This window comes from Malania oleifera, chromosome 2, assembly GCF_029873635.1.
Source record: "Malania oleifera isolate guangnan ecotype guangnan chromosome 2, ASM2987363v1, whole genome shotgun sequence".
NCBI classification, from domain to species: Eukaryota; Viridiplantae; Streptophyta; class Magnoliopsida; order Santalales; family Ximeniaceae; genus Malania; species Malania oleifera.
This window is the reverse complement of record NC_080418.1, coordinates 15,787,699-15,805,063: the sequence shown is the minus strand read 5'-3', so window position 1 is coordinate 15,805,063 and position 17,365 is coordinate 15,787,699. Positions and strand designations below refer to the sequence as shown.

Genomic DNA, 17,365 nt, shown 5'->3' with positions numbered 1-17,365 from the left:
TCTGCCAGCCTAGAACTAAAACTGTTTTCCCACCATTTTATTATTAAGAAGGGAGATTTGTTCCTAGGCCGGCATAAGGAAGAATTGAAACATTCCGTAATTTCAACAAATAAATATATTATACACAGAGAATGGGCCTTGGAGCAACGGTTAGGTTGCTCCTTTGTGACCGGTCTGGTCATAGGATCGAGTTAAAAGAGAGAGTCTCTCAGCATAAAAGTATATTGTGACAATCCTCCCCTTACCCTCGCAAGCAGGCCCCTATGTATTATATTTTACAGAATGTGCAGCTGTGGGTCCTGATATCCCATGCCTTACAGCATGATTCAGGCACTCACAAGAAAATAATAGTAGAACTTGTGAGTATATGATGGATGCAATGATAACAGAGAAGAAGTCAACCTATAATGAGGAGAAATCCAGATTTCTAATCTTATCACTTGCGGCATGTAAAGGCATAGGATTCCCTAGCAACTGTAACAAACATTTCATGTTTTTCAAGTCTGCCTATTATTACCAAGCATGTATTACTTAAGAATGCTTCTAATTCATGCTGTAATTAAAAGCTCCTGCCACACCACACCCCCCAAGTTTCTTCTATTCATTTCCACCCTGCACTGGCTCATGCACAAGATGAGAAGACGGATTCTAATCCATCTCCTCTTAGCATGCCTCCTCCTTGCAGCTCCACGACACAATTACTCTATCAAGATTCGAGCGATGGAATCAGGCAAGTCATCACTCTTTCTTCTTATTAATTATATAATTGGAACAGCAAACACAGCAGGTCTAGTTCTATATATATATATATATATATATAATAAAACATTGAAGGATGAGAAAGCATACTCTGGGACAGTTTTTAATCAACACTAGAAATGCAAATTGTTCTTACCTTTCATCATTGCTGCCAGTAGTTCATTTCGAGCTCAGACCTGCACAACCCAACTCAGAGTTGCCCACAGAGCATGTATTAACAGATTGGGTTAGTATAAAGAAGGGTCTCTTCTCCCTTCCTTCCTTTAAATTTTTTTTCCCTCTTCATCTCAGTTAATGCAAATGTGTTGAAACAGAACTCCTTGTTTGGTTACAGGGAAACAACAAAAAGCAGGTTGAAGAGGAGAAGATTCGGAAAGCACCGTCGGGGCCTAACCCCGTTGGGAACCAGCACCCACCAACAACACCATGAATTGATGGTTGCACCTGTTCGGCAAAAGGAGGGTAACTGATAGTCACAGTTGACTTTGGCGTTAAAGGTCAAATATATTGTTATAAGTTAGAAACAGGTGTGGGGTATTGCACTTGTCCGAAATGGAGTTCATTTGAATGTTTGTATCCCATAAGCCTTTAGATGGTAAACTTCATAGAACAATTATTAGTGTAAGCTATATATTGCAAATGTATTGCAAAAGCTTTCAAGAAGAAGTATGACAGTTCATTTTGTTCCAACTAAAAACAATTTTGAGTGAAAAATAAGGGATAAGTCTCCACAACAAATAATCTCCTATGCAATTCTCCCACCATTTCCCTAGATTGATATCTGGATAACCAGACTTTTGTGCATTTTGGCTGAGATGGAACACCCAAAGGGTTTTCAACCTTTTCACCTTCTCAAACTTCAACCCACGTTTGCAAGTCATGTGGGCGCCTTCGATTTCACTGATAAAAGTTTTCCATCTGTGCTGATTTTGTTGCAATGCATGTCCAGATAAGCTTTAGTGAGCGATACATTTAAGCTTTCATATTCATACAAAAAATAACCGAAGGCTTCATTGAGTTGACCTGAGTTGAGTATCATGAGAAGCCACTAAACAAAACCCTCCAACAGCTCTTGCTTCAAAGATTTTGGTTGGGACTGTTGGGTTTTATGGTTTCCCACTTTCAGTAAATGAACATGATGGAGTTCACTAACTGTAGAAGTGATGTTGAATGTGGATATTTTTCTGATTGGATGGACAATAGACTTTCATTATTTGCGATAGGACATTGTGGAAGGAATGAGCCAACATACAAAAATGGCCACTATAAATAACTAGGATACAATTTACAGTTTGATAAAACATACAAGACTCACCGTAGATTACACACAAATCAATAGTTTTCATACTGCACGCTTCCGCTTTGATCGCTTGCTTCTCCTTGGACCAGAATAATCTGGAACTCGTTTACTACTACTGGAACCATATGCCCCTTCTAGAACTTCCTCGCCCTGTTAGGGAGATCAAATTATTTATCAGAATTCCAGGATAATGGAGGATTTCTAGTGGTTACTAAAAAAATTAAAACAAAAATGGTTGAATACAGTACTAAACAAACATGTCACCTGATTATTGAACCTCGTAATCTACTAGTCTATAATAATTGCCTATGATTCTGTAACAGAAAATAGCATTTCATTTGGTTTATGCAAAATTCTTTATTTTGTGTATTTTTATTTGGAAAAAACAAAAGAGAACTCCTTTACAGGTTCATCAACAATTTGAACTTGCATTGGAAAATTAACCCCCCAGGAGTTAAACCACCATGCCAAGGACTCAACAAATTTGGTTCTTCATCAAAAACAATAAATCTACTTTTGACTGCTTTGAAGTTCTCCATCAACATCCTTTCCATCACTTTGGGGGTAGGTCTACAAACATCCCTCTCTAGAATAGGAGGGTAGGGAACTACAAAGGCACAATTGCCTGGGAACCCCTTTGGAACATGGCAAAACCACCATGATCTTGGGGAGGAATGATCTGGGCATGCAGCCTACTACCAGTTTCACAGAAAAAGATGCAACCAACAATTGAAGTCAACATTGACTTGACAAAGAAATTAACCTGATGTAGTGGAATCCACTCTCTCCTTCCACCAAAAAAGCCACGCATTCAACTTTTAATTCTGTCACCAATTATTTAACTTTGAGTTCTTTATGCTACTATCTTTTAGTAATGGCTTTTCAGAAGATCCATGCATATTTTCATCAACATGGTGGTGCTATGGTTGCTGCCACCAATGAAGATGTGCAACAAGCAAAGGCACAAACCTTCAATTCCATGGTCCCACTAAAAATACCTCATTGACCAGAAACAGCTTGATGTGGGTAAACATGCAACTCAACTTCTTCACACGGAGAAAAAATTAGGTTGAGTTCACGAAAAAGTTGTTCTATGCATACAATAGTCATCATACAATGAGATGAGAAGGTTTTGAAGCACTCATGGGACATGCACATGCTGCTTCTACTTTCTATTGGTGACGAGAATACATTAAGATTACCTTGTCTGTTGTCTCTTCATCTAAGCCATCATCAGAATCAGATGCAGAAGCTGGAGTCTCAAGGTTCTCTGCTGGCAGTGCCTTGCTCAATTTCTTTTTCTTTTCTTCCTCTTTCAGCAGTCTGAACCTGTTTCTAACATTTATTTGGCAGTAAGAAAAATTTTGAAGCGGATGAAAAGATCAGAGCATCAAATTCAAAGAAATAGAACACCAACCTATCACCACTTCGTACTGCCTGAGAAGCCGATCGTCTTGCACGCCCTGCACTAATGATCTCACTTGCATTTTCACTCACAACAGGCTTTGCACCACCCAAATTTCGTAACCATACTTGTTGTGCAGTGCTGAGGACATTGTTGGTGAACCTAAAAAAAGCACATGGATTTGTTGTTGGGAATTGAGATTGTTAAAATCTTGATATATATAGTTGTTCCAAAACCTAAAAGCTTAATCTTCTTAGTAAAGTGGTAATCTAACATGATATCGAAACTATGATCACCAAGACGTCATGGATTTTAGTCGTGTCGCCCACATTTATTTTGTGATCGTTAAGAATTATCTTATTTCCTGCAATGAGTGTTATTTATCCTTGTTTGCATCTCCATGGGCAATCAGGATGCATGTGCAGGGAAGTGTTAAAAGCTTGATAATTGATATACATTGTTGGCCCAAAACCAAAAAGCTTAAGCTTTTATATAAAGTGGTAATCTAACAGGGATGTTCACCAGATGACCTAACAAAGAATAAATGGATAAAGAATGCTAGATAAATATATAGCTAACAAGTTAACAGCTTAAATTACTTGTATTGGTTGTCATATCAACAAGCAACATGTCCATATCACATTTATTGACATAAAAACTCTTTTGAGAAGATAAAATTTGTGTCAAATGTGTTAAGATTTGATTAAAAATGAATGACCTAACTTAAAGATAGATCTCTCCCTCTATTTTGTAATACAAATTTAAATACATTCTAATGACAATAATACCCTTACTAACTCTCACTAATTAACATACTAACACACCCAATAATAATAATAATACTAAAAGACATATATAACCTCTTAACACTCCCCTCAAGCTGGAGCATAAATGTCATGCTCCTAGCTTGTTACAAATAAATCTAACATGAGCACCCCCAAATGCTTTGGTAAATAAATCAGCAAGCTGCATGCCCGACTTCACATAAGCGGTTGTAAAGAGCTTCTGCACAATTTTCTCCAAAACAAAGTGGCAATCAATTTCAATGTGCTTTGTCCGCTCATGAAAGACCGGGTTTGGAAGAAATATGAAGAGCAACTTGATTATCACACATCAACTTCATAGGCTAAATATGCAGAAAACCCAATTCTTCCAACATGTACTTCAACCAGACAAGTTCATAGGTAGTGTGAGCTATAGCTCTATACTCTATTTCAGCACTTGACCTTGCCACCATAGTTTGTTTATTACTTTTCCAAGAAACCAAATTACCACCAACTAAGATACAGTACCTAGTGGTGGATCTCCGATTAGAAGGCGATCCAACCCAATCTGCATCTGTATATCCATGGATATAAGTGTGACCCTGATCATGATATAAAAGACCTCTCCCAGGTGCACCGTTGAGATATCTCAATATGCGAATTATTGCGTCCTAATGACTTGTTCTCGAAGAATCTAGAAATTGACTTACAACACTTGTTGCAAAAGATATATCCGGCCGAATAACTGTGAGATAATTCAACTTTCCAACAAGTCTCCGATATTGTCAAAGATTAGGTAGCAAATCACCCATATCCAGCATTAACTTACTATTAGGAACCATGGGTGTCTCAACCGGTTTAGATCCCAACAAGCCAGTTTCATCCAACATATCAAGAACATACTTCCTTTGTGACACAACAATTCCAATATGAGATCTTGATACTTCTGTACCCAAGAAGTATTTCAATGGTCCCAAATCTTTCATATGAAACTTAGTCTATATAAAAAGTTTGAGACTCTGAATACCTTTATCATCATCACTTGTAATGACAATATCATCCACATAAACAACAAGAAGGATCCCACCCAATGAAGTACAAACACGAAATGATCCACAGCACACCGTCGAAGACCAACTCAAGTACCACAGCACTGAAACAACCAAACCATGCTCTAGGAAAATGTTTTAAACCATATAAAGCCTTCTTGAGTCAACACACTAAGCCTAACTCCCCCTGAGCAACAAACACATGTGGTTGCTCCATATAAACTTCCTCAAGTTCACCATGCAAAAAGGAATTTTTTACATCTAACTGATGCAAAGCCAGTGACAAGTAGTAGTCAAGGAGATGAATGGTCGTACTGATGTAATTTTGGCTACAGGAGAAAAAGTTATCAGAATAATCCAGACCATGCACCTGAGTGTATCCCTTAGCAACAAGACAGGCCTTTAGACGAACCACAGAACCATCAGGATTGACTTTTATAGTGTAAACCCAGCCATAAGAAATCACAGACTTGTCGAGAGGAAGAGGTGCCGAGTATCATTGTCATGTAAAGCATTCATCTCTTCAACCATAGCATCCCTTCACCTTGAATGGGCTAAGGCTTCCAAACAGATTTAGGAAGGGTAGTAGATGATAGAGCAGTGACAAAACATTAATAAGAGGGTGATAAGGAGTCATAAGAAACATAATTGGAAATGGGGTGTTGAGTACATGTGCAAAAAAGCAATAGGGGGATCAACATCATGGGAAGTATGATCATCAGATGAGGAAATGAAATGCGTGGTAGTAGAAGCTAGAGGGAACTCTCTTCCTTGGAGTTGCTATTGTGAGTACACTTGCAAATTAAGATGATCAAGGCGATAAGAAAAGACAAACTACATGGAGACTCGGATGGCTGGTTAAGCAAGGACAGCAATGTAGAATATAGAAAATTAGGCAAAGGAAAAGACTCATTGAGCTCAGAAGCCCTCAGTGACTAGGTGTAGTAAGGTGTAGACTCAAAGAAGGTAACATCAGTGAAAACAAAGAAGCAATGCAGCACAAGACTATAATGAGGATATCCCTTTTGAGTATATAAGTAGCCCATAAAGACACATTTTATAGCACGAGGAGCCAACTTATCCACCCCATGAGTTAGTTGATGAACAAAGGACACACACCCAAATATACGAGGAGGAAGAGAAAAGAAAGGTGAATTAGGAAAGAGAATGAAGTAGGGGAATTTTACCACTAACAAAGGATGACATTATGTTGATTAGATAACAAGTAGTAAGTACAACATCACTCCAAAACACTTTTAAGTACATGCATTTGATAAAGTAAAGTGCGAGTAATTTCAAGAAGATGTCTATTTTTTCGCTCTGCAACCCCATTTTGTTGAGGAGTGTGGGCACAGGACGATTGATGAACAATACCAAACTGAGTCATATAAGTAGTGAATTGTGCACTGAAAAACTCTTTAGCATTATCACTTCGAAGAAATCGAACGAGCAAACCAATTTGAGTCTTTATTTCAAAACAAAAGGCACAAAACACATGAAATAACTCATGACGATCTTTCATTAAATATAACGAAGTCATTCTTGAATAATCATCCACAAAGGTTACAAAGTACCGAAACCCAACTTTGACACAACCCTACTAGGACCTTATACATCTGAATGAACCAACATAAAAGGGCTTGTAGCCCGTTTATTGACCCAGGAAGCAAAAGAAACACGATGGTGCTTTCCCAATTGACAAGAATCGCATTCGAGACTAGACACAGAACTCAAACTAGGAAAAAAACATTTTAACTTTTCCAATGAAGGATGACCCAAGTGACTATGAATTTGGAAAAGTGTGGCAGCAGTAGTGCATGCGGTAGAAGGAGATAGCGGCTCAATCCACTAGCTTCACGCCCTCCGCCAATCGTTTTCCTCGTCTTCAAATCCTAAATAACCAAGAATGCAGGAAGAATGTCACTGAACAATTCATGGATGTAATAATTTTGATAACGAACATAAGATTGAAAGGATATTTGGGAATATATAAAACTGAAGGAAGAGAAATAGAAGAAATGGGATTTATAGTCCTAATTCCCTTGACTGTAGTAGTGGATCCATCAGCAAGAGTAACACAAGATAGATTTGCAAGATATTGAAGAGTGGAGAAAAAGCTAGATATGCCTGTGATATGATCAGTGGTAATGGAGTCTATGACCCAAAGACTAGGACTAGAACTACTGGATGACATGCATACTGTGTGATTACCTGTTTGGGCAAGAGATGCGATGGTAAGAGAAGCTTGTTATGACACTTGATATTGTTGGTACTTGGAATACTCTTCCTATGACATAGCTACAGTACGTTTTCCCCCACTCAATCCCAAAGGTGAGGAGTCAGTGGAAGCTGCATTGGCTGCCCCTAAGTGAGGTCAGTGGTGGCTGCATTGGCAACATGTGGAGGTCTACCATGAAGGTCCTAAGACTGCTTAAGACTATGATTATTCCATCCACAATTAGTGCATTTGCGGAGTACCTCTGCCTCGTCCGTCTCTACCACTACGACTACTTGAACCACTACGATAACTTTTGCAGTTATTTGGTAGAGAACTAGAATCATTCTCTGTAGCAAAGGTTGTCCTCTCAGAGCCAGATGCAAGAGTAGAAGAACGCGTGCTAAAGGAAGCATAAAGGACACGAGAATAAACATCATCAAATGATGGCGGCTCGGCACTACTAAGTATATCGGACCGTATTGCCTCAATTTTAACTTAGGTCTCAAACCTGCTAGAACACAAAAAAAAATGTTATCTGCTTTCTCTGCTTCTGCATCTCACCAACGTCGGCAGTTATAGGTTGCACGATGTTGAGCTCCTCATGAATACACTTCATCTCTCCAAAATAATCTGCAAGGCTCCTATCTTCTTGTTGTAACTAAAAGTACTCCTGCGATAAATCATACATACGTGTAATGTTACTGGAGTATAGAAGTTCGACATAATCCCAAATCTCCTTCCATGTATCTAGATGCATACACGTCCATGCAATTTGTCGCTCCATCAAATTCCATAAAAGGGAAACAATCAAGGCATCTTCCTGAACCCACGCGCCTTTTCTCTTCTCATAAGAAGAATCAGATTGGAGCAAGTGGTCAGATTTCCCTAATCCTGCTAAATAAATCCGAACAGATTTAGACCATTGAACATAGTTCTTTCCATCCAACTTTTGAGTGGTTATTTACAGCAGCGATGCAGGAAATAAATTTTTGGGATTTATGGATTCCATCCCAACACTCACAAATCAGCAATCAAACCGAAAAAAATAAGAACAATCAAAACTAATCAGGACAACCACAAATTATGTGAAGTATCAGCACAACGACGAAGTGAACCACTCACCGATGGATATAGCGCAGCCACAGCACTCACAAATCAGCAACCACACCAAAAACAAGAAGAACAATCAATAATAGGAACAATCACAAACCATGTGAAGCACCGACACAACCACAGACGAGGTGAACAACTCATCGACGTATATAGCACTGCCACAGCCTCACCACTGAACATACGAACGCTGCCACGGCTCCAAAAAACTCACAAAGAAGCCTTCACAAACCCTGAACAGAAATTAACGGAATGCCGCAAGTGCATGGTTGAAAAAGGTTGAATTTTTTAGCAAGAAACTGGCCTAACAGCTTGATAATAGAGTCTAAAGAAGGAATCAGAGCTTGGCAGAAGGAAAAAAAAAAAAGGTGGCCAGAATTGCACTCATGCGGCGCATGGGGTCAGCCCTGCCGACATTTAACCCACGCATGGAGTGCCCTCCGGCAATGGGGTTTTGTGGGGTGGGTCATCGGTTTTTTTGTTTGGGGGGGGGGGGGGGTGTGGAGGTGCTCGGTCTAATTATGAGCAAATGGTTGGTTTTGTGATTTAGTATGGGATGGAGGTTTAGGGAAGAACAGCCGCAGGAATGGTGTTTCCTGGCGATGGCTGAGGGAAATATGGTTTAGATAGGATCATGCTGTGATACCATGCTAAGATTTGATTAAAAATGAATGACATAACTTGAATATAGGTCTCTCCCTCTTTTATAATACAAATTTAAATACATTATAATGACAATAATACCCTTATTTACTCTCACTAATTAACATACCAACACATTCACTAATAATAATACTAAAAGACATATATAACCTCTAACAAAATGTTTCTTCCTGTTTTTTTTTTTTTTTGTTTTGTGGTTTTTCTTCAACTATCAAATCTCCTTCATTGACCAAACATGAGAGAATCTAGCAGATGCAGCAAAATCAGTAGAACTAGGGCCAACCTAAATATTCACCTTGGCCCAAATCACTCTTAACTACAAAGTTTGCATAATTATAACTGCGAATGACCAAGAAAATTAGTAGATTATGGTTAAATGCATTAAAGGAAATTGCTTGAATCAGACAGCGATGAAACATGAAAATAGATAATTAGAAACCAACCAGTAAATTGACAACCCAGATGGGACGGACAACGAAAAGTAACCAATCATGAGAGGAAGAAACTTCAAAACAAGAAGCGTGTTCTTCTGAGATGGATCATCAGTCTGCCAGTTTAAAAAAAAAAGGGGATTTTCAAGCCTTCAAGCTGCCCAAAAAGAAAACAAAATAGAGATGCAATCAGAAGAGATTTCGTGTATTACCTGGGGAGGCTTCATAAGCTCCATTGAAACATACTGAGAAACAATGAGGAGAACAGGTAAAACAAGGTATGCTGCAGTGTCATGCCAGCCCAGTGGTGGATGTCCATCCTACATAATTATAAACAAAAAATTCTTCCTCAATTACAACTTTTGAGATTGGCAAATTAGAATGAGAATACCCATATGTAATGGAATATCTAAATTTCTATTTTTACAATGGAACTCCAAAACAATGCAATTGTAAAGGAATAAATAAAAAAAATGACGAACTCCACAAAACAAACACCAAGATTTAAGTGGTTAAGCTTGGAGTACAAAGCTTTGAAGCCTATGTCCATGGGTGAGGAAAGAGAGAAATTTTCACTATCAGTGAAACAGAGGTACACGAAAAATCAGAATCACATAACACTCAAGCCCTTAATCAAGATAAACCCAACATAAGAAAGACCAAACTAGAACAAGAAATGCGTCACGATCCCATGTTGGACGTGCACTAGGGGAACCCTGGCCATATAAGGATTATTTAAGCTTCAACCTCTGAGGCGCTGTTTGGGGCAGAACTTGAAGCTCGATAGCCAGAGCAGATAATAACTCACTAGAGTTGGGCCAAGGCAGTTACATCAGGTATCAAAGCAACATTGGGGTTCTATGGTGGATAAGCAGATCTTATACGAAAATATAGGCCCCACATCTTTGTGTGGAGCCAACTTAATAAGGGCAAGGGCATCAGAGATTGGACAGGGAAGCCTATCACAATCCCACATTGGGCGTGTACTAGAGAGATCTTGGCCATATAAGGATGGTTTAGGCTTCAATCTTGTGAGACACTTTTTATAGGGCAGAACCCTGAGGCCCAATTGGCCAAAATTGATAATACCTAACCAAAGTTGGGCCAAAATAGTTGCACAATGTTTCAACTTCTTTGTGGGAACTTAGCTTTGTCATTGTATCTACACAATTATATTCTATAGAAACCTTCTTAACAACTAAATCACCACAAGACACAATCCTGCACAAAGTGACATCTAAAAGAAATACGCTGTGTCCTCTCATAAAACATTGATTTTGAGTCAAATGAATGACATGTAGGATGCATTGACAATGACACAAAATACAGGTACGACACAATACTAAAACAACGGTAAGGCAATTTTGGAAAAATGAGGACACAACATGGCACGGATACTTCAATAAATTAATATAAAAATATATACATCCAGGCATGTTTTTCCTTTTAGGACAAATGTTGAGGTAATTTTAGTTTAAAATGAAATATAAGCATCATTCATGCTCATAATTATAAACTGCACATTTTACTAACTACAGTTTCTCAATCATTAATTACATTCATATTAGAGAATAATGGTCCAACCAAAAAAAAAAAAACTCAACGGCGTGGTTGATGGTGGCCAATGGGCATGGCTCATTGAGAAACTAGAAAGAGGCAAAAAAGAAAAAAAGGTTAATAGGGTGGCGACCTGGTGATGCCTTTAAATATAGCAGGGAAATTCTGGGGTCTGGGAGGTCTAGTGGGCTATATAAAGGCAGCCATAGTGGTGCTAGGGCTCCAAAGTCCAACCACTCCAATATCAAAAAGACCTCTTGACTCTTAGTCTCTCGACGACTCCTCAATTTTTTTCTAGGTTTTGTTAACAAAATTGAAGAGGGCAACAAAATGCAGCATTTCACTGCCAAAAGTGTCTAGAAGTATCTTAGTTGTGTCCAAAAATAAAAACAAATTAACTAATTTTCATCACATGTCAAGGAGTGTCAAGCAGGTATTAATATTCGACAAGTCTTGAATACCAATGCTTCCAAAAGTGTCAGTGTTGGGTGACATTCTATCACAAATACAAGAGTAGACTCTTTGATGTAGGAGAGAAAGGTAAAACAGAAGAAAGAGAAAGAACAGAGCGAAATAGAAGACAACGAGGAGAAAATAGGGAGATTAAAGAGAATATAGAGAGAAGAGAAAAGAGATTAGAAAGAGAAAGAAAATAAGAAAAGGAGGAAGTAGAGACAAGGAACATAAGAATTAGAGAGAGATTCAGATGTGACTGAGAAAGCTTAGGCAAAAGTTTAATTCTTCATGCAAATCCAATAAGTCCTTAAATCATAAGATTAGATTTACAGGCAACCAAAAATTTTAAAAATAAAACAATTTCAAATTACAAAATAATCTCAAAGTAATCAAAAGTTATAAAATAACCCCAACATAATTAAATATCAAACCCCAAAATAACTAAAATAATCCAAAGAAACCCTAAATTAATCCAATCACATAACAAGACTGATATAGAGTTAGGTTCTAAGGGAAAGCACCATAAACACTCCCTGGACTCCAATTCGGCTCTGTCCTCTCGTCTCTCATAAATCCTTGACATCATCACTGCCATAGGACATGAAAGGAGGCGTTTGCTTCAAATGTTCCAATTGAAGGGAAAACCTTTGATCTAAGACTAGTTAAAGTGGGAAGGGGCATTTTTGTTTGTTCTCAAAATATAACCTGACTTGTAACTGGGGAGTGAGGCTTTCTTTGGTGGCAGTGAAGTGGTTCTCAGATGGATTGGCAATTTTGTGTCGATTTTTAGCAGGATGGGAAGGGGATTGAAGTATAAGATCGATAATGTGAGATAATGGTTGGCAGTTTGAACAAAAAAATTTAGGGAAGTTCTTGGATATAAGGTTGGGTGGAGAGGAAGACGCTTTTCCGTGTTTGTTCCTGTGGACCAAAACGAAATGGATGGCAAAAGTCCGTGAAAGGATTCTGTGTGTTGGTTCAGATTTTTCTTAATGGTAATGACAGTGAAGGTGAAAGATCAGAGGCATTCATTCATGGAGCCAGCAAGGTCTGTGAAAGATGTGGTTCTGCCATGAAGCAGCAGACGAAGCAGCAGCAGGCTTTAAAGCAGACACAGCCATGACCACAGCAGGCGCAGCAACAGCCTGTTTGTCCATCGTGGGCAGGACATCTCTGAATGGGAGACTACAGCACCTGTTAATGGTTATTTTGATCGTTTAGCATTATTAGTATGTGCTAGTGTTATGTTAGTAAGTGCGAATAAGGATTTTATGGTCATTGGTATCATAAATAGACTAATAGAGGGAGAGACCTGTCATTGAGACAAGGTCTTTCATTTTCCCCAATTATTCAACAGCACCGATGGCAGAGGTGACTAGGGTTTCATTGTGTCTGGGAGTGCATTGATTATGGGAAGGAGTGGGCCTGGATGTTTGATGATTATGTTAGACTTGGGCCCGAATTGGGGTACTAAAGAGGATTTAAGGACTTGCAGCAGCTGAGTGCCCAATTCCCAAATATCTTTAATTGTGATCAGTAATGATTTCCAAATGTCTTTAATTGTTACCAGGACCAAACTCTAGTAAAAAGGATTCCAAATAAGAAACAAAGTCCACTTGAGGAACTGATTGGTAGCAAGCCTAGAGAATTTTTGAAGGCCATGCAGCCGAAAATAATTTTTCATGTAAGATTTACTGTCATCCGCTTGAGGGTGCGACTTGCGGTGACAATCATGGCATCATGCAACAAAATTGAAGGATGTGCAGGTGGAAAAGATGTGAAAACCTATGGAGCCGTCAAATGAAGCAACTGAATTAGTCAAATATATTTCTGGTGGGTCAAGTGGAGCATAAAAGAGGAATGGGCAAAATACCTATGGACTGGCTACAGATTTTCCTTTGGGGAACATTAATTCTAAGTTGGAGCAGATGCATCCACCTGTAGGGGATTGAGTTTTGGTTCAAGCTGGTCAGGGATTGCATAAAGAGGTAGATTGCAAGTTGGGGGACGGATGAAAAATCAAATGCTGGTAAGTCTAGTATGAAGACTGATTTGAATAAGGTGTACTTTCATTGGACTGTAGGGCAGGAGGATTTGTGCATGGGAGTAAGTTTGAAAAAAGAGGATATAGATGGTAATCATTATACTGAAGGCAGAATTATTCAAAGTCAGCTTTGGATAACAAGGGCAAAGAAACAACTTGTATTGAGGTGAAAAAGGAATTGGAGATGAATCGGACAACAGCAGTGGGTTTGATAGTGATTTTGTTTGTGATGGTTTGTATTGAGGAGAAAAAGGAATTGGAAATGAATTGGACAACAGCAGTGAGTTTGATGGTGATTTTGTTTTTGAAAACGACTTCTATTCAAAATAAGGTTTACAAAAAATTTGGGTACGTTTCTTATTCTAATTCACTTGGGGACATTTCTTATGTGCCACTATCTCCCATTGAAAGTTTGGAGGGGGTTCTCTATTTTTGAGAAGGATGGGTTGGAGAAGGAGGTGTTAGTAAGTTAGTCTTTTGCCACTCATATGGAGGAGATTGGTCGGAAGATTATTGAAGCTCAACAGCTGATGGATAAGTTGGGTTTGTGGATGTCTAATCTTTTAGGACAAGAAGTTCACTTGGATGGTGGTAAAAGTAAGGCAATGAAAGGCCAGCAAGAATTAGCAAATTTATAGTGTTCCGTGAACTATAACGGCAAGGAAGGGGCTTTCTTTAATTGGATGTGCCGTTTCTTTTTATTCTTTAATTTTTTTTCTTGTCTTTTGAGGATTTCTTGTACTCTACACTACATTGCAATTACTCTCCTTTTTTTAATACATTTCCTTCTATTATTTAAATAAATAATAAAAAAAAGCAACCCTAACTTAACTAAAATTCCAAAAACTATCAAAATTTCCAAAGACAAATCCCTTATTATAAACCTTTTGAGTAGAATATGATCGCCTAGAATTGAAGAGGATATAATGCATATAGTTAAAGTAGGTTGGGTGAAAAAATGAACCAAGCTTGTTCAATGCATTATGCTTGTCTCCCGTTTGCCTTGTGTGCATGGTATGAGTAATCATCATGTAAATAGTAGTATAGGTTTTACTCAATGAGTGTGTCAATACCTTCGTGTAAAAAGGGAGTATGACTCCTTGGACAGTTTTATGTTTCCAAGTGTTAGAGCTATAGAAAGCTTTTTAGGGGAGGGTGAGTGTTCATTGGTAATTGTAAAAATCACTAGCATTTGTAAACGTGCTTAGCCTACTTGCCTCCCTTGCTAAACACACGTTGCCAACAGAGGTGTTGTCAATGAATTGCATTGCTTTATGGCTCATTTGGTTTGGCGGAATATTTATTCCTTGGAATAAGATGGAATATAGATTAAATTTTGGGAATTAAGGGAATCGTTATTCCTTGTGTGTTCCTAATTATTTTATTCAACATATAATAAGAAAGGAATAGACATCCCCATGATGAAATTTGGGAATAGTTATTTCATATCTATTCCTTATTATTGGACTCATAAAATGTTTCACATTGTTATTTGTTTTATAGTAACGACACAATCTTGTATAACTAATTGTAACTAACTTATTAAAATTAATATATTCTTGGGAATAGGCATTACACAAACCAAATGTAACCTTAATATTTATCATGTGATTCTCATTTGCTTACATGATTTCCGACTGTTTCTGTTTACCTTGCATTTGATAGTTGTGAATGTGTTATTGAGACAGCATGTTGTGTGATCATAGAATACCCATAAAAATTAAAGGAAAATTCTATAGGACTGCAATATGATCAGCCATGCTCTATGGATCCGAATGTTGGGCAATTAAGAAGCAACATATGCAAAAAGTGTTGTAGAAATGTGAATGCTAAAGTGAATGAGTGGTAGAACATTAAAGGATAAGTTAAGGAACAAATATATCACAATAAATTAGGCATAGCACCAGTAGAAAATAAGATAAGGGAAGGGTGGCTTAGATGGTTTGGATATTTGAAATGCCTAGTAGTGCACCAATGGGGAGGAATGAGCTAGTTATTGTTACTGGTATTAGAAGGGGTAAGGATAAACCTAGAATAACATGGAATGCGATAGTGAGGAAGGATTTAATATATCTCAAGCTAGCCGAGGAAAATGCCCTCAATAGTTTAAATTGGTGGGAAAGGATTTATGTAGCCAAACCCACCTAGTGGGACTTAAGGCTTGTAATTGTTGTTGTTGGCAGTCCATTGTTCTTGCTGCATAGCCAAATTGCCAACCAAAAATTTTTCAAATAGAAAGCTTCTTTTACTGCCTATGCTATCACTGTTTGCTCGATCTTATATAGTGGAAACTGCAATATTTTGTCAAAGAATCCCTAGCAAAATCAAAGTCAATGTATCTATTAAGCAACCACTTAACCTAAAAGCTTAAGCAACTAAGATGTGGGCCAACAATGTATATCAAGCCTTTACACTCCCCCGCACATGCAGCTTCGTTGCATGGAAAGATATGTTCAAACAAGCAATAACACCAGTTAAAAGGAATTAGCTAATCTTTAACAACCATATAGTAGATGGAGGACACCTGGCAGTCATGGTTCTAATTCCATGTTAAGCAACCACATTACCTAAAAGCTTAAGAAGTTAGGTTGTGGACCAACAATGTATGTCAAGCCTTAATAGTACCCAACAACTCCACCTTTAGTAGAGCAACCTGCTGGACATTGTGACATACATCAAGCTCAAATTGATAGTGCCTTAGAGATATTTTATGATCTATTTCACAACCTGCTAATGACCTCAAGTTGGATGAGCCATATACCAACTCATAATGCTAACAACATGTGACGTATGATGTAGACAGCAAACTATGACATATATAATACTCCCAGCAACACTAGCATATGGACCATGAGACATGTGACCCTCCTCGTCAGTCTATGGTGACAAGCTGCTAATACTTTGAAATGCGCTGCAAGTGGAATGCATCCAGGTTTTGCTTTCCGCATACCAAAGGGTTCAAATAACTTCTTAATGCACTACTTCTGAGACAAGTGCAGTTCCCCCCAACACCCCCCCCCCCCCCCGGCTATTGCTACGAATTTCTAGACAGCAAGCTATGACATATATAATACTCACAGCAACACTAGCATATGGGCCATGAGACATGTGACCCTCCTTGTCAGTCTATGGTAACAAGCTGCTAATACCCTGAAATGCACTGTAAGTGGAATGCATCCAGGTTTTGCTTTCCGCATACCAAAGGGTTCAAATAACTTCTTAATGCACTACTTCTGAGACAAGTGCAGTCCCCCCCCCCCCCCCCCCCCCCGGCTGTGATTGCTACGAATTTCTATACCCAAAATCTTCTTAGCAGCCTCAAATTCTTCATTTCAAAACTCAATTCAATTGAGATTTTAATTTGCTAATTTCAGAAATGCTCTTGGCAGCTATCACCATGTCATCTACATACAGCAACAAATATGTTAATGAACCATATGAGTCTTTGACTCTTTTGTGACGCACATACATCATGGTATAATATAGTGAAAGTCAATCATAAAACTATGGAAGACAGTGTACCTCCATCAAGGAGATTGCTTCAATCCATCTCATATAAATAGTCTCCTCAAGTCCACCATGCAAGAAAGCAGTTTACACACCAAATTG

The 17,365-nt window shown here is 38.3% G+C and overlaps 1 protein-coding gene across 2 annotated transcripts in view; it reads right to left on the bottom strand.

Moving 5' to 3' along the window:
- Positions 1-1,920: 1,920 nt before the first annotated feature.
- The window catches only part of LOC131149550 (inner membrane protein PPF-1, chloroplastic), a 51,848-nt gene continuing 36,403 nt past the window's right edge, over positions 1,921-17,365 (bottom strand). The window contains exons 7-11 of one of the 2 annotated variants that reach the window (XM_058100093.1): positions 9,912-10,019; positions 9,712-9,815; positions 3,477-3,626; positions 3,262-3,394; positions 1,921-2,209 (exon numbers count right to left, since the gene is read on the bottom strand). In XM_058100093.1, the coding sequence (XP_057956076.1) occupies positions 2,102-2,209; positions 3,262-3,394; positions 3,477-3,626; positions 9,712-9,815; positions 9,912-10,019 (603 nt within the window). In that variant the 3' untranslated portion in view covers positions 1,921-2,101. The remainder of the gene's footprint in view (positions 2,210-3,261; positions 3,395-3,476; positions 3,627-9,711; positions 9,816-9,911; positions 10,020-17,365) is intronic. The other variant, XM_058100094.1, reaches the window with a different exon arrangement.